Source organism: Lolium perenne, chromosome 7, assembly GCF_019359855.2.
Source record: "Lolium perenne isolate Kyuss_39 chromosome 7, Kyuss_2.0, whole genome shotgun sequence".
NCBI classification, from domain to species: Eukaryota; Viridiplantae; Streptophyta; class Magnoliopsida; order Poales; family Poaceae; genus Lolium; species Lolium perenne.
The window spans coordinates 190,037,764-190,063,832 of record NC_067250.2 but is presented as its reverse complement, the minus strand read 5'-3'; the positions used below and the strand labels follow the sequence as shown (position 1 = coordinate 190,063,832).

Below are 26,069 nucleotides of genomic sequence, written 5' to 3'. Positions count from 1 at the left end.
GTTCGTGTAATCCTACACAATTAGTGGTGTTCATCATCCAACAAGAGGGTGTAGAGTAGTCCTATTATGTGATCATTGTTGAGAGTGTCCACTAGTGAAAGCAGGATCCCTGGGCCTTGCTTCCAAGCATCGAATCTCCGTTTGTTTACTGTTTTGTTGCATGTTTACTCGCTGCCATATTTTATTCAGATTGCTATTACCACTCATACTCATCCATATTACTTGCATCTCACTATCTCTTCGCCGAACTAGTGCACCTATTAGGTGTGTTGGGGACACAAGAGACTTCTTGCTTTGTGGTTGCAGGGTTGCTTGAGAGGGATATCTTTGACCTCTTCCTCCCTGAGATCGATAAACCTTGGGTGATCCACTTAAGGGAAACTTGCTGCTATTCTACAAACCTCTGCTCTTGGAGGCCCAACACTGTCTACAAGAATAGAAGCACCCGTAGACATCACTCGTCGCCCCACTTTGTATCCCCCTCGGTCTTCTGGAAGCTTCGTGGAAAAATAAGACCCTGGGCGTTGATTTCATCCAATTCCGAGAATATTTTCTTTGTAGGATTTCTGAAACCAAAAACAGCAGAAAACAGCAACTGGCTCTTTGGCATCTTGTCAATAGGTTAGTGCCGGAAAATGCATAAATATGACATAAAGTGCGTATAAAACATGTGAGTATCATCAATGAAGTAGCATGGAACATAAGAAATTATAGATACGTTTGAGACGTATCAAGCATCCCCAAGCTTAGTTCCTACTCGTCCTCGAGTAGGTAAACGATAACAAAGATAATTTCTGAAGTGACATGCTATCATAATCTTGATCAATACTATTGTAAGCATATGTAATTAATGAAGTGATTCGAAGCAATGGTAAAGACAATGATTAAACAACTGAATCATATAGCAAAGACTTTTCATGAATAGTACTTTCAAGACAAGCATCAATAAGTCTTGCATAAGAGTTAACTCATAAAGCAATAGATTCTTAGTAGAAAACTTTGAAGCAACACAAAAGAAGTTATAAGTTTCAGCGGTTGCTTTCAACTTCAACATGTTTATCTCATGGATAATTGTCAACACAAAGTAGTATGATGAATGCAAATAAGCAAGTATGTAAGAATCAATGCACAGTTAACACAAGTGTTTGCTTCTAAGAGAGAAAGAAGTGGGTAAACTGACTCAACATAAAAGTAGAAGAATGGCCCTTCGCAAAGGGAAGCATGGATTGCTATATTTGTGCTAGAGCTTTTATTTTGAAAACATAGAAATAATTTTGTCAACGGTAGTAATAAAGCATATGTGTTATGTATAAGACATCCTATAAGTTGCAAGCCTCATGCATAGATTAACAATAGTGCCCGCACCTTATCCTAATTAGCTTGGATTTACATGGATTATCATTGCATAACATATGTTTTAACCAAGTGTCACAAAGGGGTACCTCTATGCCGCCTGTACAAAGGTCTAAGGAGAAATCTCGCATTGGATTTCTCGCTTTTGATTATTCTCAACTTAGACATCCATACCGGGACAACATAGACAACAGATAATGGACTCCTCTTTAATGCATAAGCATTCAACAACATATAATATTCTCATAAGAGATTGAGAATTGTTGTCCAAACTGAAACTTCCACCATGAATCATGGCTTTAGTTAGCGGCCCAATGTTCTTCTCTAACAATATGCATACTCAAACCATTCAACTCATGATAAATCACCCTTACTTCAGACAAGACGAACATGCAAAGCAACTCACATGATATTTAACAAAGTGTAATAGTTGATGGCGTCCCCAGGAACATGGTTACCGCTCAACAAGCAACTTATAAGAAATAAGATACATAAGTACATATTCAATACCACAATAATTTTTAAGCTATTTTTCCCATGAGCTATATATTGCAAAGACAAAGGAATGGAATTTTAAAGGTAGCACTCAAGTAATTTACTTTGGAATGGCAGAAAAATACCATGTAGTAGGTAGGTATGGTGGACACAAATGGCATAGTTTTTGGCTCAAGGATTTTGGATGCATGAGAAGTAATCCCTCTCAATACAAGGCATAGGATAGCAAGGTTGTTTGAAGCAAACACAAGTATGAACCGGTACAGCAAAACTTACATTAGAACATATTGCAAGCATTATAAGACTCTACACTGTCTTCCTTGTTGTTCAAACCCTCGCCAGAAAATATCTAGACTTTAGAGAGACCAATCATGCAAACCAAATGTCAACAAGCTCTACAGTATTTCTTCACTAATAGGTGCAAGGTACATGATGCAAGAGCTTAAACATGATCTATATGAGCACAACAATTGCCAAGTATCAAATTATTCAAGACATTATACCAATTACCACATGTAGCATTTTCTGTTTCCAACCATATAACAATTAACGAAGCAGTTTCAACCTTCGCCATGAACATTAAGAATAAAGCTAAGAACATATGTGTTCATATGCAACAGCGGAGCGTGTCTCTCTCCCACACAATGAATGCTAGGATCCAATTTTATTCAAACAGAACAAAAACAAAAACAAACAGACGCTCCAAGTAAAGCACATAAGATGTGATGGAATAAAAATATAGTTTCACTAGAGGTGACCTGATAATTTGTCGATGAAGAAGGGGATGCCTTGGGCATCCCCAAGCTTAGATGCTTGAGTCTTCTTAAAATATGCAGGGATAAACCACGGGGGCATCCCCAAGCTTAGAGCTTTCACTCTCCTTGATCATATTGTATCATCCTCCTCTCTTGATCCTTGAAAACTTCCTCCACACCAAACTCAAAACAAACTCATTAGAGGGTTAGTGCATAATCAAAAATTCACATGTTCAGAGGTTACATAATCATTCTTAACACTTCTGGACATTGCACAAAGCTACTGAAAGTTAATGGAATAAAGAAATCTATCAAACATAGCAAAACAGGCAATGCGAAATAAAAGGCAGAATCTGTCAAAATAGAACAGTCCGTAAAGACGAATTTTTCTGGGGCACTAAACTTGCTCAGATGAAAATGCTCAAATTGAATGAAAGTTGCGTACATATCTGAGGATTACTTACGTAAGTTGGCAGATTTTTCTGAGTTACCTACAGAGAATACTACTCAAACTCGTGACAGCAAGAAATCTGTCTCTGCGCAGTAATCCAAATCTAGTATGAACCTTACTATCAAAGACTTTACTTGGCACAACAATTCAATAAAATAAAGATAAGGGGAGGTTGCTACAGTAGTAACAACTTCCAAGACTCAAATATAAAACAAAAGTGCAGAAGTAAAATCATGGGTTGTCTCCCATAAGCGCTTTTCTTTAACGCCTTTCAGCTAGGCGCAGAAAGTGTGAATCAAGTAACATCAAGAGATGAAGCATCAACATCATAATTTGTTCTAATAATAGAATCAAAAGGTAACTTTATTCTCTTTCTAGGGAAGTGTTCCATACCTTTCTTGAGAGGAAATTGATATTTAATATTACCTTCCTTCATATCAATAATAGCACCAACAGTTCGAAGAAAAGGTCTTCCTAAAATAATGGGACAAGATGCATTGCATTCAATATCCAAGACAAAAAAATCAACGGGGACAAGGTTATTGTTAACCGTAATGCGAACATTATCAATCCTCCCCAAAGGTTTCTTTGTAGAATTATCAGCAATATTAACATCCAAATAACAAATTTTCAATGGTGGCAAGTCAAGCATATTATAGATATTTATAGGCATAACGGAAATACTTGCACCAAGATCACATAAAGCATTACAATCAAAATCATTGACCTTCATCTTAATGATGGGCTCCCAACCATCTTCTAACTTCCTAGGAATAGAAGTTTCAAGTTTTAATTTCTCTTCTCTAGCTTTTATGAGAGCATTTGTAATGTGTTTTGTAAAGGCCAAATTTATAGCACTAGCATTGGGACTTCTAGCAAGTTTTTGTAAAAACTTTATAACTTCAGAGATGTGACAATCATCAAAATCTAAACCATTATGATCTAAAGCAATGGGATCATTGTCCCCAATATTTTGAAATATTTCAGCAGTTTTATCACAAGCAGTTTCAGCAGTTTCAGGCAGTTTTACATACTTTGCATTAGGAGTAGAAACATTGTCAACACCAATTATTTTACCATTGATAGTAGGAGGTGTAGCAACATGTGAAGCATTATCGTTACTAGTGGTGGTAATAGTCCAAACTTTAGCTATATTATTCTCTTTAGCATTTTCTTCTTTTTCCCACCTAGCACGCAATTCGGCCATCAATCTAATATTCTCATTAATTCTAACTTGGATGACGTTTGCTGTAGCAAATGACTTAATATCTTTAGTTTCATTAGGCATAACTTTCAATTTTAAAAGATCAACATCAGCAGCAAGACTATCAACTTTAGAAGCAAGAATATCAATTTTACCAAGCTTTTCTTCAACAGATTTGTTAAAAGCGGTTTGTGTACTAATAAATTCTTTAAGCATGGCTTCAAGACCAGGGGGTACACTCCTATTATTGTTGTAAGAATTCCCATAAGAATTACCATAACCATTTCTATTATTAGAAGGATATGGCCTATAGTTGTTACTAGAATTATTCCTATAAGCATTGTTGTTGAAATTATTATTTTTAATGAAGTTCACATCAACATGCTCTTCTTGAGAAACCAATGAAGCTAAAGGAACATTATTAGGATCAACATTAGATCTACCATTCACAAGAATAGACATAATAGCATCAATCTTATCACTCAAGGAGGAGGTTTCTTCAACAGAATTTACCTTCTTACCTTGCGGAGCTCTTTCTGTGTGCCATTCAGAGTAGTTGGTCATCATATTATCAAGAACCTTTGTTGCTGCGCCTAAGTTGATGGACATAAAAGTACCTCCAGCAGCTGAATCCAATAGGTTCCGTGAAGAAAAATTCAATCCTGCATAAAAGGTTTGGATGATCATCCAAGTAGTCAGTCCATGGGTTGTTCAATTTTTAACCAAAGATTTCATTCTTTCCCATGCTTGGGAAACATGCTCATTATCCAATTGCTTAAAATTCATTATGCTACTTCTCAAAGATATAATTTTAGCAGGAGGATAATATCTACCAATGAAAGCATCCTTACATTTAGTCCATGAATCAATACTATTCTTAGGAAAAGATAGCAACCAATCTTTAGCTCTTCCTCTTAAGGAGAAAGGAAACAATTTTAATTTTATAATGTCACCATCTACATCCTTATACTTTTGCATTCCACAAAGTTCAACAAAATTATTAAGATGGGCAGCAGCATCATGAGAACTAACACCAGAAAATTGCTCTCTCATAACAAGATTCAGTAAAGCAGGTTTAATTTCAAAGAATTCTGCTGTAGTAGCAGGTGGAGCAATAGGTGTGCATAAGAAATCATTATTATTTGTGCTAGTGAAGTCACACAACTTAGTATTTTCAGGAGTACCCATTTTAGCAATAATAAATAAAGCAAACTAGATAAAATAAATGCAAGTAACTAATTTTTTTGTGTTTTTAATATGGAGAACGCAAACAAGATAATAAATAAAGTAAAGCAAGTAACTAATTTTTTTGTATTTTGATATAGAGAACATACAAAGCAGTAAATAAAGTAAAGTAAAGCAAGACAAAAACAAAGTAAAGAGATTGGAAGTGGAAGACTCCCCTTGCAGCGTGTCTTGATCTCCCCGGCAACGGCGCCAGAAAACGTGCTTGATACGTGTAAAGCACACGTCCGTTGGGAACCCCAAGAGGAAGGTGTGATGCGTACAGCAGTAAGTTTTCCCTCAGTAAGAAACCAAGGTTATCGAACCAGTAGGAGTCAAGAAGCACGTGAAGGTTGATGGTGGCGGAGTGTAGTGCGGCGCAACACCAGGGATTCCGGCGCCAACGTGGAACCTGCACAACACAATCAAAGTACTTTTCCCCAACGTAACAGTGAGGTTGTCAATCTCACCGACTTGCTGTAAACAAAGGATTAAGTGTATAGTGTGGAAGATGATGTTTGCAAAGAACAGTAAGAACAAGTGTTGCAGTAGATTGTATTCGATGTAAAAGAATGGACCGGGGTCCACAGTTCACTAGTGGTGTCTCTCCAATAAGAAATAGCATGTTGGGTGAACAAATTACAGTTGGGCAATTGACAAATAAAGATGGCATGACAATGTACATACATATTATGATGAGTAGTGTGAAATTCAATTGGGCATTACGACAAAGTACATAGACCGCTATCCAGCATGCATCTATGCCTAAAAAGTCCACCTTCGGGTTAGCATCCGCACCCCTTCCAGTATTAAGTTGCAAACAACAGACAATTGCATTAAGTATGGTGCGTAATGTAATCAACACAAATATCCTTAGACAAAGCATTGATGTTTTATCCCTAGTGGCAACAGCATATCCACAACCTTAGAACTTTATGTCACTGTCCTAGATTTAATGGAGGCATGAACCCACTATCGAGCATAAATACTCCCTCTTGGAGTTACAAGTATCAACTTGGCCAGAGCCTCTACTAGCAACGGAGAGCATGCAAGATCATAAACAACACATAGATGATAGATTGATAATCAACATAACATAGTATTCCATATTCATCGGATCCCAACAAACGCAACATGTAGCATTACAAATAGATGATCTTGATCATGATAGGCAGCTCACAAGATCTAACAATGATAGCACAATGAGGAGAAGACAACCATCTAGCTACTGCTATGGACCCATAGTCCAGGGGTGAACTACTCACACATCACTCCGGAGGCGATCATGGCAATGAAGAGTCCTCCGGGAGATGATTCCCCTCTCCGGCAGGGTGCCGGAGGCGATCTCCTGAATCCCCCGAGATGGGATTGGCGGCGGCGGTGTCTCTGGAAGGTTTTCCGTATCGTGGCTCTCGGTACTGGGGTATTCACGGCGAAGACTTTTTATGGGCGGAAGAGCAGAGTCGGGGGGCTGACGGGGGCCCCACACGCTAGGGCGGCGCGGGGCCCCCTAGGCCGTGCGGCCCTAGTGTGGCGGCGCCTCGTCGCCCCACTTCGTATCCCCCTCGGTCTTCTGGAAGCTTCGTGGAAAAATAAGACCCTGGGCGTTGATTTCGTCCAATTCCGAGAATATTTCTTTTGTAGGATTTCTGAAACCAAAAACAGCAGAAAACAGCAACTGGCTCTTCGGCATCTTGTCAATAGGTTAGTGCCGGAAAATGCATAAATATGACATAAAGTGCGTATAAAACATGTGAGTATCATCAATAAAGTAGCATGGAACATAAGAAATTATAGATACGTTTGAGACTTATCAGTCAACAACAAAGTACACAGTAAAGCACTCACAGAAGAACTGGGTTGGGAAAAATCCTAAATCCATTGCTCAACCAATGGGGTGATGGAGAAGATGTTGTGCACAACCGAGGATGTTCGGATGATGACATGGAAGGAAGGAGGTTCGACCGCAATAGTGACAGCACAAGGAAGCGCAGGAACCGCAACTATGTCAGAATTGACCACCCTGAGTTGGTTGTTGTTGGTTTCTCTGAGAGACGAGATGACGATAATCATAGCAACAACTACCATAATGGAAACAGTCATGGCGGAGGAGGCTAGCAAAAACGAGGCGTGATTTTCAGCCACAACGAACCCAGGACGAAGGACCTTCGGCGTCCATGATATTATCAAGACCATGCACCATTCACTTCTACATGGATGGAAGTGGCAGGGAAATGTCAAACCATCTACGCAAGGACTGTCTCCACTTTAAAAGGCTCCACGAAACCTATATCAACATGCAGGAACATGCTGTCAATCAAGGTCACCCTCCGTGCATGGGGAAATCGCATACAATGCACCTTCCTCCACCATCGGTGAATCATGGAGCCCCAGCAACCATCGCTCCCCAACAACAACAGCCTATGCAGAATAGTCTTCCATTGTAGCCCGTGCTAGCAATGAAGAGGCTGACACATTGGCCAACATCAGATCTACTCGAGCACCCATCCCAGTAGGGGTCTTCCTCGAGCAAATTCAAGAGCACTCCATTAAGGTGAAACCTCTAGCATCAACTCAGCAGCTGACAACACACTTGGGGGTTGCACCCAAGACATCTACATTAGTAGGCGAGCAAGATATTGAGAAGTTTCAGCAAAACTATAACTGATTGAACCAATGTGAACAAACCCGTACCTCGTGAATCTCATATGACATGAGCTTCCGGGGGTTCCAACAGAGGCATGTCACATCATTCATCGTTCCACGACCTATCATCAAGTTATTAATGGTGAACTCTACAAATGTAGCGTATCTGGCATCCTACAAAGGTATATTGCACCCGATGATGGTAGGAGTATCCTGCTCGACATCCATGAGGGCATCTGTGGTCACCATGCTAGCAATCAAGCGCTTGTGGCCAAAGCTCTTAGGGTGCTGGGTTTTACTAGCCTACAACAATGCAGGATGCCAAGGACCTTGTCTGTAATTACTTGTGAGCGTTTTGCAACTAAGCCTCATGCACCTGTTGCAGAGTTAAATACAATATACTTTGCATGGCATTTCACTTAATGGTGACTCAACATGGTCGGTAAGTTGCAAAAATCCTCCCGCAGAGTTTAGGTCTACTTGTTTGTCGCGGTCGACAAGTTCAGAAAGTGGATAGAAGTCGTGTATGTTACCAATCAAGCTGCGACTGCGGCTGTAAACTTTCATAAAGTCAATAGTCTTGAGATTTAGCGTTCCCCACACCATCATCACCGACAATGGCTCTAACTTTACTTCAAATGAGTTTCAAGGTTATTGCAAGGAGTTGATGATCCTAGTTAGCTATGCATCGGTAGCACATCCTTGGACCAATTGTGATGTTGAAAAAGCAAATGGACTCGTTTGCAGCGGCCTAACGAGAAGACTTCAGTGGCCCCTCGAGCGTGCAACAGGTGCTTGGCCTGAAGAACTGCCCTTAGTCTTGTCGAGTTTACATACGACCCTCGATATGTCGACGACCTTTACACCTTTTTTCATGGTTCACTGTGTTGAGGTTGTGCTTCCATCTAAGGTACGTTTTAATGCACCTCGTGTCGCTGCTTACAATGAGGATACATCATCAACTGCACTCGAAGATGATGCCGACGTCCTCGATGAAGCTCCATATGTTGCTCTTGCCCGCAACTCTATATACGAGCAGGGTCTACGCAACTATCACAAACGTCGACTATGGTCCATATCTTTCTCTAAAGGAGACCTTGTCCCGTGCCTCAAGCACAAAGGCCATGTAAAGCTTGAGTCCCCCTGGGAAAGACCCATTGTTATATCAGGTAATACCTAGTGGAGCCTATTGAATTAAGAATGTCAAGACAGGAGTCAGTATTCCAACCCATGAAACGTCGTACAGCTCTGACGGTTCTACGCTTAGGATTTTTCTTCCATTATCTTACAATAAGGCTACTTGGCCTACAATGTAGCTACGCTCTATCAATAAAGCTAAATTTTCCTCCATTATGAGCTTATACTTCCTTTAATACACCATATACTCGAGGGTTGTGTCATGCACAACTTATATACTTATTCTACACGCCCTTTACCCATATGCAAAGGTTTGAGTAGCTGATTCTGCCTAGCAGGTATACCTCTGGTAACTATGATCCACTTGCATGCTAACTGACATGTCAGCAAAGTATATAGTCAGCAAAGCATCAGGCTAAGGAAACAGCTTCGCATGATGGTAGTGTATCAATTCATTCTTCAATCAAAGGCTTTGCAAAGTTGCATACAAAAACCTACAAGTTACAATAGTAGCACTACTGTTCAGAACATTATGTATTCATCAGTAAATTTATAGCATTAACCGAGCGTTATGACTCCCTCCACGAGTTAGGTCGTATGCTCGGGGCTATTTCCGTCAGAAGCAGGCAGATAAATAAGTATTTCGAACAAAATAAAAGTACTGCATATACAAAGCACGGGAACAAAGGGATGAAAGATCTTCCCTTTTTTCATTTATAAGTTGAGATCCGATGATTACATTGAGAGATTTGATAAAGAATAAAAGATAATGCATTGCACCGTTTATATTTAGTATTTTCTCTAGATGGTGTGGACAGCTAAGAGAAAGTTTGTCTTCTCTATCATTGTACATGTTCTAAGGCCTATGAGCTTTTTTTAATTGCTAAACTTATATAGCCTCTCATTAATTGTTCTATCTCCCCACTGCATTGTTCTCATTTTTCTCTCTCTTCTCTTATGCATGTGAAATTGTTGGTGCACGCAATAATTAATGAGGTGAGCCATGTAAGTAGTTTCTTGGTTTTAGCGAATTGGCACTTGGGCCTTATAATTCCTAACGGAGTTAGTATATCTTCTATTTTATTGACCAAATTTACGGTTAAAGTCTTGTTCTGTAAATGCGTAATATCATAATAAACCGTATCAGAAGGAGTATAAATAAGAGAATTTTATCTGCAACAGGAAACCACTAAATTGAATCTTTGAAATGTCTAACCAAAAACCTCTACATCTGCAGGGCTTAATTAATTTCTAAAAAAATCTGTCCTAATTAAAATTCCTGAAATAAACCCAAAGGTAAAGAAAAATCTGCGACGTCCGATGTCTGCCAAACATATCTTCTGACTGAGTCTGCAGCTAACTACATCTGGCGGACACGCACGAGCAGCTAAGCTAGACGCCGTGCATTCTGCGGTTGCTGCCGCCTTCGTGTCCGGCGGGGACGTACTTTTTCCAGAACCAGTGTCTGCTCCAGATGAGGCTCATCTCGTCGATGGGCACCCCCTTGGTCTCCGGCAGGAAGAGTGCGATGAATGTGGTCATGATAACCATCCACGCCGCGAAGAAGTAGAAGAGGCCGAACTTGAGGTGGCAGAGCATGGTGAGGAACGCCTGGCCGATGATGAAGGTGAGCGTCATGTTGACGCACACGGCTATGCTCTGCCCCGCAGACCTGATCTCCAGCGAGAACACCTCGCTGGGCACGAGCCACCCCAGGGGACCCCACGACCAGGCGAAGCCGGCGACGTAGAGGCAGATGAAGATGACGAGCAGTAGGGCGTAGGACCTGGACATCTCGCCGACGCCCGTGGTGCCGAACTGGAGCGCGATGAGGGTGCCCACCACCACCTGGGACACGAACATCTGCGTGCCGCCCTGCAGGAACAGGGCGCGGCGACCGAGGCGGTCGACGCAGATGATGGAGATGATGGTGGCAAACATGTTGACGAGGCCCGTGATGACGGCGGACATGAGGGACGCGTCCCCGCCGAAGCCGATGGTGAGGAACAGCACGGGCGCGTAGAACATGATGACGTTGATCCCCGTGAGCTGCTGGAAGCATGGGATGAGCACGGCGATGGTGAGCTGGGGCCGGTACTTTGGCTCCAGGATATTCCGCCAAGGGTGCTTGATGGCATTGGCCTCCTCGCTGGCGGCGACCATGTCGTCGTACTCGTCGTTCACGTCGGAGGTGCCCCGGACCTTGATCAGCACCTTCTTGGCCTCGGCGTTGTATCCCCGGGCGATGAGGGAGTTGGGGGTGTCGGGAAGGGCGAGCGCGCCTACTGTGATGATGAGGGCCGGGACGCCGGCGAGGCCGAGGCCGATGCGCCAGCCCCAGCCGCCCTCGATGCTGACGGTGGCGTAGTTGATGAGGTTCGCGGAGAGGATGCCGATGGTGGTCATGAGCTGGAAGCCGATGTTGAGCATGCCGCGGAGGTTGGCAGGGGCCATTTCGGATAGGTAGAGCGGGACGGACTGGTTGGCGAAGCCGACCCCGACGCCGAGGAGGAGGCGGCCCAGGATGAGCATCATCAGGTTCGTGGCGGCGCCGTTGAGGGCGGAGCCGGCGAGGAAGGTGATGCCGCCGCAGAACATGGACCACTTGCGGCCGAAGATGCGCGTGACGGAGGCGGCCACGAAGGACGTCGCAAGCGCCGCCAGGTACAGCGACGACGTGAAGAGCGTCAGCAGCTGGCTGTTGAACTTGCAGTACTGGTTCGTGTCCTTGTTCGCCTTCGCCTGGGCGTACACCGATGGGAAGAACTCGCTCAAGAACGAGTCCATGGACGTCACGCCACCTTCACCCACGCAAATTATTTCACTCTCGTTAGTTATGATCATCAATCAATTTCTTTCCATTTCCTACTGTCTCAAGGCATACCGGAGATGCCGATGTCGTAGCCGAAGATGAGCCCGCCGGAGGAGGCGACGAGGCAGGAGAAGAAGACGAAGGCCGTCATGTGCCCAGGGTAGACCTTGCCCCCGGAGGAGCTTATCACCACGCCGCCCGCCATGGCTGCGGGACCGGCGACAGACAACGGCGACCTAGATGGAAGAGGTTCGAGGATATGAAGAAGGATTGGAGGGGACGTACGTAGCCCAGTTTAGGAGGAGGCTATTGTTTCTTTATAGTACCTAGAGTGGCAAACCCTGTCCAATGGATACACTCATGGACGAGAATGCAAGCTAGCTATTTATGATCACGTCCTGCAATGAAGCATGCTTCTAATCTAATATTAGAGCACCATTGTTCTCCGGTTTGCTTGGGACCGGTCTCGGCCTTTTCAATCCATAATTAGTCTTTACTGTATTTCTTTCTTGGTCCTCTTAACTGAGAAGCAGAGTGTCCGTTCCAACGGATTTGCAGCAGTCGAATGCAAACTTCCATTGCAGTTTGCATGTGTAGACAATGCTGATGAAACATTGTTCCGTTGCCAGTGTCCAAGGCCCTGTTTGGAACGCAAGATCCTCCTACGAGTGCCGCACGAAACCCCGAATCTATCATGCGTGCAGATACTACCATACTACACAATTTCTTCTGTCAATTATTCATCCCTCAAAAAAAAGATGAACATTATTCAGAGGTTGTAAACTCAGTTACTCCAATTAACCACAGAAACTACAAGAGCGCCTTCCACGCCACTCATGACTACTTCCTCCGTTTCCAAAATAAGTGTGGCAGATTTGTCTAGATTTGCGTCTAGATACATGTAAATCCAGACAAATCTGCGAAACTTATTTTGGAACGAAGGGAGTATAAACGTTCACTACTTCAGGTGCAGCTAAAGATGATTTGCCAGTTTTCACAACTGAATCAAAATATTTCTTGTACAACTGTACAATACAACCGTCATGCTTTATTGGCACAACTGCGGTGAAATACATCTTTGCAGAAACTGGCTGGTAGAATTATAGAATGAGGTCCTGCACTGTACAAGGGCCCAGTAACTCAAGTTTTTATGAACAAAAGCTGTAAGGAGAAAAACACCTCTGGTGAGGAACACTGAATAAGTACACAGGCTGCACAACTGTCACAACCAAATCCACCAAAAAATCTAGGACTAGGTTGTCAACACCAGGTACAGACGTCCATGGTATCATATAGACATGGTCATCGGAAGAATCTTCTGAGCCGCCGGTTGAGGTTTGATTTCCCATGAAGCCTTTTCAGCCGACTCTTCAGGGAGAATGAAAGGCATCGAGATCTCCTTGATCATGAGATCGCCGCAGAAGGGGCACTCGCTTGCTACAGCATCGTCCAACTGCGACCTCAGCTGTTAACAATTACGATGACATCAGGCATAAGGACTGCAGAGTGAAATATATTCTGAGTTAAAATATCGCCAAACCTTATCAACCGGTGTTGTACTCATAATAGGTTCACCGTTTCCGATCCCGCCATTGTCTTTGGCTGCTTTCCCGTCCATTAAGCTAAGCTGCTTCTGAAGGTTCAGTATCCTCTCAGCCTACAAGAAAGACAAAGTCAACCTTAGCCCACATGTACACACAATAATGAACTCAAGTCTAGTCTATTATTGAGAAATGGGACAAACGATTGAACCTCCGCAGAGAGACTTACTTGAACTTGGCTAGTGCAGCGAGTTACATGGCCAATCAAACAATTCGCATGGAAGGCGTGTCCACAGGGAAACACATAGAAAGGGGCCATGTGTCCAACAGATGTATAACTTCTTCCTACCTGGTGCAATCCTCCCACAGTCAATATTTTGCGCCGGCATACCTGTTAAGTATAGGACAGATAATAAGCACCATGATTCAGCACAGAAGATATTAAGTACATAAATCATACGACGGTGAACCGTCTGCACTGAGAGGAAAAATGTGTATGCACTTGAGAAGGCTCTGTATTAACAAAACAGATGTCAGCCTATATTTTGGGTCATCTTTTTCTCAAACATCGCTTACTACATGCCCAGTATGCAAAGGATGGGAAACTAATTAACTCTCATGTAAGAAACTGCAACAGGCAAACAAGCCAAGCAAATCTGATATACCACAGTGATCTCATGGCACCATTCTCTTACCCCACATTCCTCCTCGCGATCAATCACAGTATATCTCTGAGCAAGGGCACCGATATCACTCCTTATGTTGTCTGCTCCACGTGTAGCATCATCCATCTCCTGCTTCAGTTGCTCAATCTGTCTGTTATAGTCCTTGAGAGATTTGCAGATCTCCTCCTGCTCGAATCATGTTTTCATTGTTATTGCCAAGAACATGGAACTAATATGACTGATACGTGGAACAGTAACTAAGAGCTAGGAACGACGTGGAATCATGAGCCTTCAAGAACAAAATGAACATTAGAAGGTCATTCAATATATACATAGATCAGATTCATAGATCTTACTTTAAAGTCGTCAATCAATACAAAGTCTGGGAAAAATGGCAAGATATCCTCAATCTTCAGCAAGTTGTTAGTCTCTGATAGGAACTCTATAGCTTTCTTTATGTTCTCTCTCTTGACTCCTTTCTCTTGCTCGATGACATGCTTTGCAACCTTAAGCCACAGCTTTTTCCTAAGCTCTTCATCATCTTCAACTTTGTCTGCTTCTGCCTTTGCAAGCTCTAAGTCCACCTAGTGAGGACCAAACAAAGTACAGCAATAAGGAGAACCTCAGGAAATGAGAACAAAATAAGCATCAATATGTAAAGGCACAGCAGATGCTTCTCAGATAATATATAGTGAAGTTTACCCTTAAAGCAAGTGCCACAGCTTCCTCATGCATGGACATCATGCTGTAAATACGAACACAAGCACGCATTCTCTTCTCTTGGAGACATAGACGCAGAGCATACTGGGGTTCATAAAAGAACTCGGGGCCATTTGCTTGTCCACTACCGAACTTAGTGTCGAGAAATTGCAAAAGCTGGGATTCATCCTCCTACAGATGAAAAGACCAAAGTATTAAAAACAACATACCTTTCACCAGTTCGTATGTGCGACAAATATTGACTTATGGTACACACATGTTACAACATGGTAAAGGAACAGGGGAAAGATGAATAGTGACATGACTGCAATGCGACAGTAAGTGATGCTGCTATTATGCATGGGCATAAAGTCAATGCTTATTGCCTATGTAAAATAAGTCTGCATTTCTTTCTATTTTGAAAGAATGGCAACATAATGTACCTTCTTGGCATATAGCACACATGAACAGCAAAAGTATGCATTATGGCAAGAAAATATACCTTCTTGGAATACAATGAGAGCAACAAATTGTGCACTCCAGGATCCTCATTGTTCAAATCTTTGACACAAAATTCCAAGTATTTAATGACTTCGTGTGTTTCATTCCTGCAAGAGTTGCTAACATGCTCAGTTCATAAATCATCTAAAGAACAGAAAAGTTAGCTGCTCAGGAGTACATGTTGCTCCAGAGCAGAGAATAATACCCACTAGAACACTTTCTAATTGTTTGATCCAAAGTTTCTCCATCTCAAATGGGATGAAAGTCCAATATGGCTACAGACTTGAAATTAACATTTCAATGTATTGTTTATTGTAACATTCATAGAGTTTCCCTGGAATGCTAAAACCTTTAGACCCTGTTTGGGAGACATGATATGCATACCATTGGAAACACATAACAATGGTATTTTACTAAAACCCCCAAAACAATTGAATATAAGGGTATTTCTTTCTGATTGTAAACTGCTATTTGGATACCAAGGTAGTTTAGAGGTTATCACATACGACTAATAGAACAGAATTGGCAATCTCTTGTACTTCACACTGATTGGTTCTTGATCCTGCAGGTTCTTATAATTAACATAACATAAGAAAACTGGATCTGCGAAGCATCAAGTAAACAAGAACTGAGGACCAGATGGGTCAACGAGCAGGCATGAGATGGCGCATCACAGGAAACAAATGGGACACCAAGTGGGAGAAGAACGTGCGGCTGCCAAAGTCGCCTTCATCACGCCCAGGAGAGGCAGGCAGCACCTTCTCACGCGGTTACCAGCGGTGGCGGAGCAGCCAGGAGAAGAAAGTGTGTCTGCCGTCGCCGACCTCCTCGTGCGGTGCTGCCAGCTTTGCCTTCCTAGCGTGCAGTAGTCAGGCAGTTGCAGAGCGGGCGGCAGCCAACCCAGCAGAATTCTTTTTTCCAGGTGTATTAAGGAAAAGACGGATTGGAGCTGGGCTGAAACCAAGCTTCCAAACGAGTGTTTGGAGGCCGAAGCCAATCTTTTTACCAAGATGTAACTTACACTGCACTGTGAGTATAGGCTCTTAGAAGTTAGAAGTAAGCTAGTAGAAATTTTGTTACACGAAGACTCGTTTATAGTAGTCTAATAAGAGAACAGAATAGATAATAAGCTGTTTGTGTATCATACTTTGCAATGGGCATGTGGTTCACTCACATAACGCATCACTGGAAAATACGAGGGGCAGAGGACCACCAAAGTTGACATGGGCAGAAGCGGTAAAAAGAGATTTGAGGGACTGGAATGTCCCTAAAGATTTGGCTCTTGATATGACTGCATGGAAATCAGCAATCCATGTGCCAGAATCTTAGTTTACTTGTTCTTTTTTCCCTCTCCTTGTTTTGGTTTCCTTATGTTTTGTTGGGTTTCATATCTAACCTACCGCAACTTGCTTGGGAGAAAGGCTTTGATGTTGTTGTTGTTATACATGAAGACTCGTTTATAGTACTCTAATAAGAGAACAGAATAGATAATAAGATGTTTGTGTATCATACTTGGCATGTGGTTCGCTCACATAACGCATCATTGCAGGTATAAGCTTCCCTGGATTCAACTTGCTTCTTGCAATCATCCATGATTCGACCGTCTCATAGGCATCTAACATGATTAAATCTGGGGCGAATTTATACTGCAAGAAAACAAGTTTTAGGTGGACATTTTCGTACACTTAAGAAGTTTAGCTGCTTAATAACCAATGTAAGTAAATAAAGGTAAGTTTTGTATGGTAAGCAGAATAACAATTTTCTGAGTTGTAGAAAAGTACCACAAGGTCAACTGTAACATTAGGTCGTTGAAGCACTTCCAAGGCTTTCCTTGCTTCTCCTTGCTGAACAAGCAAACAGCAAAACATTAGCACCAGTACCTCAGCCAAGGTCAATGGGTTTGTAAGAAGAATGGTCCATATAGCATATATAAACTGTGTGTCGATTTATGATTTTTGAAGAGTATATTAAAGTGAAGCAATGGGTTCAAAAAATATGTGTAATAAAGTATGCAGTGATACTTGATAAAGGACGTGTATTGAGACAAGCATAAAGGAAGAAAATTTGGACATATTTATAGATCGATGTATTACGCGGAATAACTCCTCCCTTTATTATTTTTACACATATGCGAATTTATTGAAAAAATAAAGGTATTCAAGAAAAGGAGAGATAAGTGAATTTAATGGTAGATATCTATGGCGGGAACATGAGACTGTCCCAGCTCAGATACTGCCCAAGCTAGTCTGGACTGGCCTGAGCCCATACCAATACATATGTTACAGGAACATGCTTCTAAAAAATAGTTAGACGGGTTATGCAGCTTGACAACTGCTTTCTGACCTCGAGTAGGCCTAAAGAGGTAGTGGCAGACGTGTTATTAGTGGGTCTACCTTCACTAAAACATGAAACAAAAGATAGTGTTAAGACTAGATTTCTTAAGTTAATAAGTGCTTGACCTGAATGTAATGATGAACCACAATTTCATACTGCTCCTTCAAACCAGCAAAATATACCAGTTCATCCACTCTGCCGTAACTGCCAACAATTTAAACAGATTAATCAGAGGACCCAGGCTCATGCATGGAACCAGTAATGCATTGGAACAGAGAAAACACAGTACATCTTGTTCATTACAAGTACAAAAGAAGGCTATGAAAATAGTGTGCTTCTGTTCTACAGGCAACTCAGCATTCTCCCTGCTAAAATCCTAAAAATAGATATGTTATAGCTACGAAGATATACTTCTCAATCCATAATACTACAGCTATACACAGAGTCTAGGGGTTATAACAAGACAATGATTAGCTTTCCAATCATCTCAGGTTGTCTGGGTCTTATTACTTAATCGCAAGTTTCGATCGATGCTTCACGTTCATATTTTAGCTCATCACAAGTATACAACATAAATGTAGTCTCAATTACTTTACATATGTTGCGTACCTGCATGATTGTGTATATATGACTATCAGAATGGGAACAAACTAAGAATCTAACTGACATGCAATGCACAACAATAATAGACATACCTTTCCAATAGTATCATAGTTGTTGCTTCATCTAATACGTCTTTGCTATCACTGAGAAATGCACGGAATTCATTTACTACTGAACGATATGCTGAGCTGTGGGAATCTGTTACTGTATTTGTAGTGGTGCCTGTGTCATCTTCCAACAGGAGACGATTAATCTACAAATATTACGCAAAATATACCGAGTAAGCCCCACAAATGCAGTTACACAGCCATTGAAGCACTATTTCAATAGCAAAGCAACTGAAGTACATTATTCTAGAGTGCTGCAAAACGGAATCGTGGGCAGTAGGTACCTTGTCTAAGTACAGCTCAGTAGCCCAAGTCGAGATCATCGTTATCTGCATCTTATCATTTTTTGTGAGGTTATCGAGCCTTCGCAGTAAGAAAGTCCTGAGAGCATCCTGTCAAGTAGACAAGTCCATGATTGCAGATATAAATCCAGTGAGTCACATGGAAAATGTTATAACAGCATAAATCCTATGAAATAGCACATCACAGAACAACGAAAGCTTCCCCTAAGTAAATGCACAACAAGAAATAGATCTCAAGATGAATCCAAGACGTACTGAACCTTCTATATTTCACATGGATGTGACAAAGATGAGGATAAATGAATATATCAACAAGAAATTGATCCAAGAGAAGTTTACAACAATACCCATTGACTTAGTAGGAGTATATTCTAGAAAGATAGATTCTAAAAACTTGTAAAAATATCAGAAAGTTTTGAACAAATTACCTGCTCACCTACAGATATAAATTTTAAACTGATCTCCTCAAATGATAGGATATAATTCATCTGAACCAAACAACATGATGTCAATGAACAGGACAACAAAATAGCAAGAAAACCTACTAAGGAACACACTATGGGCTTCACCTTCGCATAGAACGAAGCTGCTATGTAATATTCTTTTGCAGCAAATGCAGCATCAGCCTGCAAACAAAAAGGTTTTATACAAGAACAGAAGTCATTGATAATTGCAAGACAAGATCCAGCTTATCGCCATCTATAAAAAAATGATGCAGGAGCACAAAAAATCACATGTGACTATTCTGCAAACATGTTCACATGCATGATGCATCGAGATGTATGAGCATTACTTCACATTAATCTCAAAGAATAAAAACAGTACCTGCACCAGATAAACTTGGTCCCTCTGAAAAGCATTACGGCAATGGGACAGTGCAACAGCATATGCCTTCATATCCAAGTATACTTGCCACATATCACGTCCCTCATCAGACGTAGAAACCTATAGCAAACATAATTAGCACCAGCATCCTAGAAGCATTAATACATGACTCAAAAGCAAGCATCAGAATTCCAAACCTGGAATATAGAACTGTCATCAAATGCATAGAAAACTCCAGTTGATGCATCACTACAGAGCCCAATGATTCCTTTTGAAGATTCAGCTGTATTATCAACTACAATCTCCTCCACAATTTTCTGACTGATTCTGTTCACAACCTAAGAAATACAAGTTATGTGATGCGTTGCCCTTATAAGCAATTGATACTTGGGAAAAGAGAAATAATGCATGAATGCAAAGTAAATCGCAGATAAAATATGCAAAGCTATTTTTTGCAGCATCTTACCTTAATTTTGTCCCCAATCAAGAGCAGAAAATGGAACTCAGACAATGCAAATGACGCTGGTTTCATGCTGGAATCTCCGAGTTTTGAATAGTCAAAGAAACCCTTGTTTTCCACAAAATTCTCATCTCCGCTAGTAGAACTGCAGAACTAACAAATAGTAGATAAATAAAGTGCTCTCAATTGAGTTTCCCAATATTAATTCAAGAAGAAAGCAGTGGCGAAAATATTATTATAGCAAGAAAAACTAAAGTAGCACCGTAGTTTATTTCTTTTGAGAAACCATAGGTTTAATAAAAGTTTTATAGACACTTGTACTTTCTTAACATTAGGCTCACTGCGTGTTGCGACTAAGCTGGTTCGATGCTATCTGTGAGTTTGACATAAAAGAAAGAACCTTACACATTCAACCAGATAGCTAAAAACTATGAAATTTCAAGTACATAGGCTTAAAGTAACAGAGACAATCATTAGGCTCATGTACTAAGGAGTATATTTCAAAAGAGTATCTCATGAGTTTTCACAGTTTCAAGTTATGAAGGTAAAACATTGATCATTAATTCTTATCACAACAAATGGGTACAAAGCTAATTTTGAACGTAACCCCTATAAGAATTTAATCATCTCAATTCTTTGTGGCCTGTCTAGACGCCAACTTACATTCGGGAATGCATCAGTAGATGATTTTCCTCATTCGCCATAAGTTCAATGATTAAACTTATAACAAGTTTAGGTCAGTAACGACAAATGTGTGCATTAGGAGAAATTTATTGCTAGGTGAAATCTGGTTTAGGGAAAACCATGATCTAATTCCTTGTACAAATTAGTAAATTACAGGTTGAAATTAAGTTACACATTACACCTGTGTTGAGCTCCAAAATTCAGTTCGCCGTAATAAATTCCAGCTCCAGAAAGCCATCCAAAATGTTTAGCCCTTCTTTGCTTGATGAAGAAATGTAGTTCACTGGATGCCATGCAATGCATACATATGTTACAAACAGAAAACCCGTACGCACAATAATAGAGCACAAATAGCAGGCACTTTGCTATAACATCGTATAAACCATACTACACTTACCTATTAGGAATTTCTCCTGGTAGCTCCATGAAGTGAATGGCACGGTCGGCATAGCTAGCAAAAACAGTCTGTGAAGCAAGGTTGTTATTACAGACGATATCATAAGAAATGAGCATATAAACACATCTTGCATGTCTTAAAAACTGAAACTAAAAGACCATAGCATACACAAAAATCATCTGCACAAAACGTGTAGTATCTGAAGCTGCTCACAGAAAGAAAGGACATTCCAAGTGCACGTTACAATCACCTACATCTATCTAGTCTAGAAGGAAGATATACTGATTTCAAACGGCTGAGTATAATGTGTAGCATTTTCGATGCACTGAATCATGTTACTCGATGTAAGCGGCAATATCAATGATACTGTCGAATTCCCAGGTCTAACAGTAAGTTGTTGTTTTTTCACAAATGCAAAATCAATCTCGATAAAGTACTGAAAGATGCAACATATAAAAAAATAGAGAAATGTTACTTACTTCTAGCGAACCAATGCCAGTGAATGAGTAAAGCCGTGTGGGCGTGACAGCCATCACATAGTACCTCGTGGCATTCCCAACCACAGTTGTCTCCATCTGCGCAACAAATTACTCGATAACACTCACTCCAACAAAAAAGCCCATCAACACAAAATTGTGCATTGAACCATGGCCCTGGTACTGGTAGCAAGAATTCAAACCTGCAGGTCTTTGATGCCCTCGTGCAGCTCGGTGAGCTCGAAAAGCAGCTTGACATACTTCTCCTTCTTGTCGGCCTCATCCACGGCCATCTCAAAGAGCTGCCCAGTTTCGGTCCCCAGGATTATCTCCTTGGTTGATGCTGCAGCACCGAAATCAAAGAGACTAACCAGTCACGAACAGCGAAACAGCGGAGGGGATCAGGATATAGTTGGAAAAAAAAAACCTTCTGTGATGGATTGGCGATTCCAGGCGACAGCATTGACGAGGAGGCCGCGGAGGCGGGCCAGCGGCTTGGGGCGCGGCCACCTGGCGTGGTGGTAGTAGGTTTCGGCACCTCCTGGGTGGATCACCGTGACGATGCAATGCTTGCCCCCTGGGTCCAGGAACACCCGGTGCACCGAGTGCTCGCCGGAGCGGCCGAGCCCGAGGTCAAGATCTGGAGGAGAGGTGGCGTTAATTATTAGCTAAACAGAAACGGGCGTGCAGAGTGGGGAGTGGAGAGGGATGGGATGGGACTCGCCCTGGGCGTCCTCGAAGGAAAAATCGTGGCGGACGAGCCAGCCCCGGGAGGTGCCGAGGACGATGACGTCGCTGCCGGCCGCCATGGAGGTGACGGCGCCGTGGCCCCTCGCGGCCTGGCGCTCGAGCGGGTCGACGGAGAAGAGCTGCCCGGCGTCCATGGCGGCTTGGCCGGTGAGCTTGATCGGAGGCGGGGAAAGGTCTAAACTTTCAATTCGGAGGATAATTCCGTGCGTGACTGCGCGTTGTCGTCTCGCCGCTGCTTCTCCCGCCGTCCAGACTAACCGACTCTGAACCTAAGGCAGAAACAGAAGAGCGGTGGGAGGATCAGGAGTCCGAAACTACCAACAACTCATTGACGTATCAGAGATTATATCCTAGAATCAATCGAATCACAGCAAGAACTCAGTAACTATCCCCTCGGAGACAGCGTGCTTGGCAGCTCACCGCGGAGGATGACGGGGCGGAAGAGGACCACGGCTTGGAGGTTGGGAAGGAGGAGGTGGGCGGCGTTGGAGGTTGGTCCCCGACGAGCTGAGGGGCGCGGGGCGGACGGCGGCGGTGTAGATGACCGGATCTGGAGCGACGGCTTTGGCGGAGGAGGCGCCGGGACGGGGTCCGGGTCCGGGTCCGGTTCAGCCCGTTGGACCGGACCTGTTTTTTTGGCACACGGGAGAAGAAAGAGCCGGACACCGCGCGGTTTCAGAATTCAGGTGCGTTTGGTTGCTGGTATGGTTTTTTCTTGTTTCCGGGTTTTGTTCCGCCAGCTGCTGCATGACTAAAAAACCGGGGCTGAACCTGTATTTGCACTACGAGTAGTTGCCAACAATGTAAAAACTTGCATTTAAGAAGCCATTTGAGCCCACTTTCGTTCTTTGGCAACATATCAGCATTTTGGGTTGTTGCAACGCGCTCGTTTGGGAGGTTTCATACGGCAGTTATGGTCACCCAGCATCTTTACTTGGTGAGCTTACCATCTACTACTTGTCTAGTATTTGGGCCTTACACGCTTAGTATATGCGTTCACATACATTTATGAGAAGATGAAATACATGATCCAGATCGTTAGTCTGACGATGATGAAATCTTTGAACCTACTTGCTTCGCCATTACATGCGATCTTTGGCGCTTCATGTTCTTCGATCTTGGAAACAATGTGTCCTGCGATCTTGAAAGGTTCATAGTAATTTGATTGTTTCGCTAAGAAATGGGGTTAGGTTTCTTCTGCCTCATCTCTTGTCAAATACGCTCACTGTGTGATCCACGGAGAGAAAAAAGGGTTGTTTTGGAACCCTTGTGGCGGTTCCCCGCGTAACCAGTCATTTGCGGGCTAACATCATCCCGACAAGTGTAGATTTCGGTACTCTCCGTAGAACACCACATGTCAGTTGTATTTCTAGCAAGATAGAACATATGAAATAAATTAAACATGACTGATCATATAAGTAGGAAACAATGGCATAAAGTTCAGAACATAAGGCAAGTAACATAAGCATGCATGATCATATAGACAAAAGTAAATAAGGGCTCTAATTTATGACAATCAGAACTTGCACTCATACAAAAAAGCTAAACACCCGAGCCTCCATTCACGAAAAGTTCCGTCGCGACCGCCATTGCAGACCCTAGCTCGGGAGGGTTCTGAAGCTCTTTCCGGCACCCTGCCGGAGGGGAAAATCATCGCCGAAGGCATCTACATCGGTGCGCCCACCTCCAAAGTGATGCGTGAGTAGTTCATCCCTGGACTATGGGTCCATAGCAGTAGCTAGATGGTTGTCTTCTCCAATTTGTGCCTCATGTTTAGATCTTGTGAACTGTCCTACATGATCAAGATCATCCTTATGTAATGCTACATGTTGTGTTTGCTGGGATCCGATGAATATTGTATACTATGTTGAGATCGATTATATATTCTTGTCATATGTTATTTGTGATCTTGCCTCTCCGTTGCTAGTAGATACTCTGGCCAAGTAGATGCTTGTGAATCCAAGAGTGGCTATTTACGCTCGATAGTAGGTTCATGCCTCTAGTTTTCTGGCAGAGTGACAATAACTTCTAAGATTGTAGATGTGATGTTGCTACTAGTGAGAAAACAACAATGTTTTATCCGAGGGTAATTTTACTGTTTACTTTACACACATTGCTTAATGCGATAATCTGTTGCTTGCAACTTAATACTGGAAGGGGTTCAGACGATAACCGGAAGGTGGATTATTAGTCATAGACGCAGTTGGATTACGGTCTATGTATTATGTTGTAATGCTCAAACGAATCTCATAGTAATCATCTTGTCATGTATGGCCGGTATTCTATCATTTGTCCAGATGTAATTTGTTCACCCAGCATGTTATTTATCTTTATGGAGAGACACCTCTAGTGAACTGTGGATCCCAGTTTTTTCCTTTGCACTGATAAATTCAACCACTGCAATCATGCTCTGTTTACTTACTGTAAGCTCTGTTCTCTTTAGTTACTACAAACATCTCTTTCCATTCGATACGTATAATCATTTGTGTTCAACAAACCGGTGAGATTGACAACCTCACTATAAGTTGGGGCAAAGTATTTTGGTTGTCTTGTGTGCAGGTTCTACGTTGTTGCTGACGCCGGTAGTGCGTCCTGCCACTAGTTAGCTAGCAACACCTTCAGAAGTCACGCATTTCTCCTACTGATCGATTAAACTTTGGTTTCTTACTGAGGGAAAACTTGTTGTTGTGATCATCACACCTTTCACTTGGGATTCCCCAACAACTGCACGCCATCAAGATTTTCTGGCGCCGTTGTCGGGGAACGAATTAAGACACTCCATCAAGCCCCGTCACACGCCAGCAAGATTTTTTGGCGCCGTTGCCGGGGAGAAAGAGGATTTCTGCAAGGGGAGTCTCTCATCTCCAATCTCTTTAATTTGTTATTGTTTTGCTTAGTTTACTTTATTTTGTTTTGTTTGCTTCATTATATCAAAAACACACACAAAATTTGTTTCTATTATAGATGTTATTTCTGTTGCTTAGGTTTAATTTTGCTAAAATGGGTTCCGCTGAAAATACTAAGTTGTGTGACTTTACTAGCACAAACAACAATGATTTTATTTGTACACATATTTCTCCACCTGCTCCCGAAGCAGCCTTCTATGAAATTAAACCTGCTTTATCAAATCTTGTTATGAAAGAGCAATTTTCTGGTGTTATGTGGTGACCCGGCATACCACTGCATGGTGTAGTATGCAAGTCTGACATGACACCAATGAAACACTGTTCCACTAGTATTACATCGCTCAGAGTGGTACAACAGAAACATATGCGGGTATAAGGCATGTCTATAGAATTACATACAGACTCTTTACAGAAGATCAACATAGCCTCCTACTTTACAATGAGGTAAGATTACAAATAAAGTCCAGAAGAATGACTCGTAGTCTAATCTTATCACGAACTCTATTTGTAGAGGTTTTGACTAGCTATAGAGGCTATGAATGGATTCTAGCTAAATAGGAGCTAGGTTTAGGGAGTGAGTTCCCTTCTATTGCTAATCTAGGTTTTCTCCTTGTTGGATATGGTACTTGACTCTTCTGACATGGTCTTGTCCCTTGAAGTAGTTGTTGACTCCTCGGCCTTCGAGTTGCACTGTAGATCCTCCTTCGATGCCTCCATATCTAAGCAGATGATTTAAGGGTGG

At 42.1% G+C, this 26,069-nt stretch overlaps 2 protein-coding genes across 2 annotated transcripts; both read right to left on the bottom strand.

Moving 5' to 3' along the window:
• Positions 1 to 10,432: 10,432 nt before the first annotated feature.
• Positions 10,433 to 12,430, bottom strand: LOC127326251 (sugar transport protein MST5). Its single transcript, XM_051353106.2, has 2 exons — positions 12,150 to 12,430; positions 10,433 to 12,066 (listed from the first exon to the last, which is right to left on the bottom strand). Exons 1-2 carry the CDS (start codon positions 12,280 to 12,282, stop codon positions 10,658 to 10,660), a joined length of 1,542 nt encoding a protein of 513 aa, XP_051209066.1. The 5' UTR covers positions 12,283 to 12,430; the 3' UTR covers positions 10,433 to 10,657.
• A 621-nt stretch (positions 12,431 to 13,051) lies between these two features.
• LOC127326246 (vacuolar sorting protein 18) lies at positions 13,052 to 23,056 on the bottom strand. Its single transcript, XM_051353104.2, has 24 exons — positions 22,842 to 23,056; positions 22,396 to 22,690; positions 22,099 to 22,311; positions 21,875 to 22,014; positions 21,675 to 21,770; positions 21,196 to 21,263; positions 20,980 to 21,081; positions 20,121 to 20,259; positions 19,852 to 19,992; positions 19,655 to 19,774; positions 19,399 to 19,455; positions 19,258 to 19,317; positions 18,812 to 18,919; positions 18,513 to 18,673; positions 17,943 to 18,021; positions 17,265 to 17,327; positions 16,996 to 17,129; positions 15,485 to 15,590; positions 14,986 to 15,174; positions 14,640 to 14,867; positions 14,314 to 14,469; positions 13,848 to 14,009; positions 13,618 to 13,734; positions 13,052 to 13,542 (listed from the first exon to the last, which is right to left on the bottom strand). Exons 2-24 carry the CDS (start codon positions 22,553 to 22,555, stop codon positions 13,366 to 13,368), a joined length of 2,976 nt encoding a protein of 991 aa, XP_051209064.1. The 5' UTR covers positions 22,556 to 22,690; positions 22,842 to 23,056; the 3' UTR covers positions 13,052 to 13,365.
• Between the last annotated feature and the right edge of the window lie 3,013 nt (positions 23,057 to 26,069).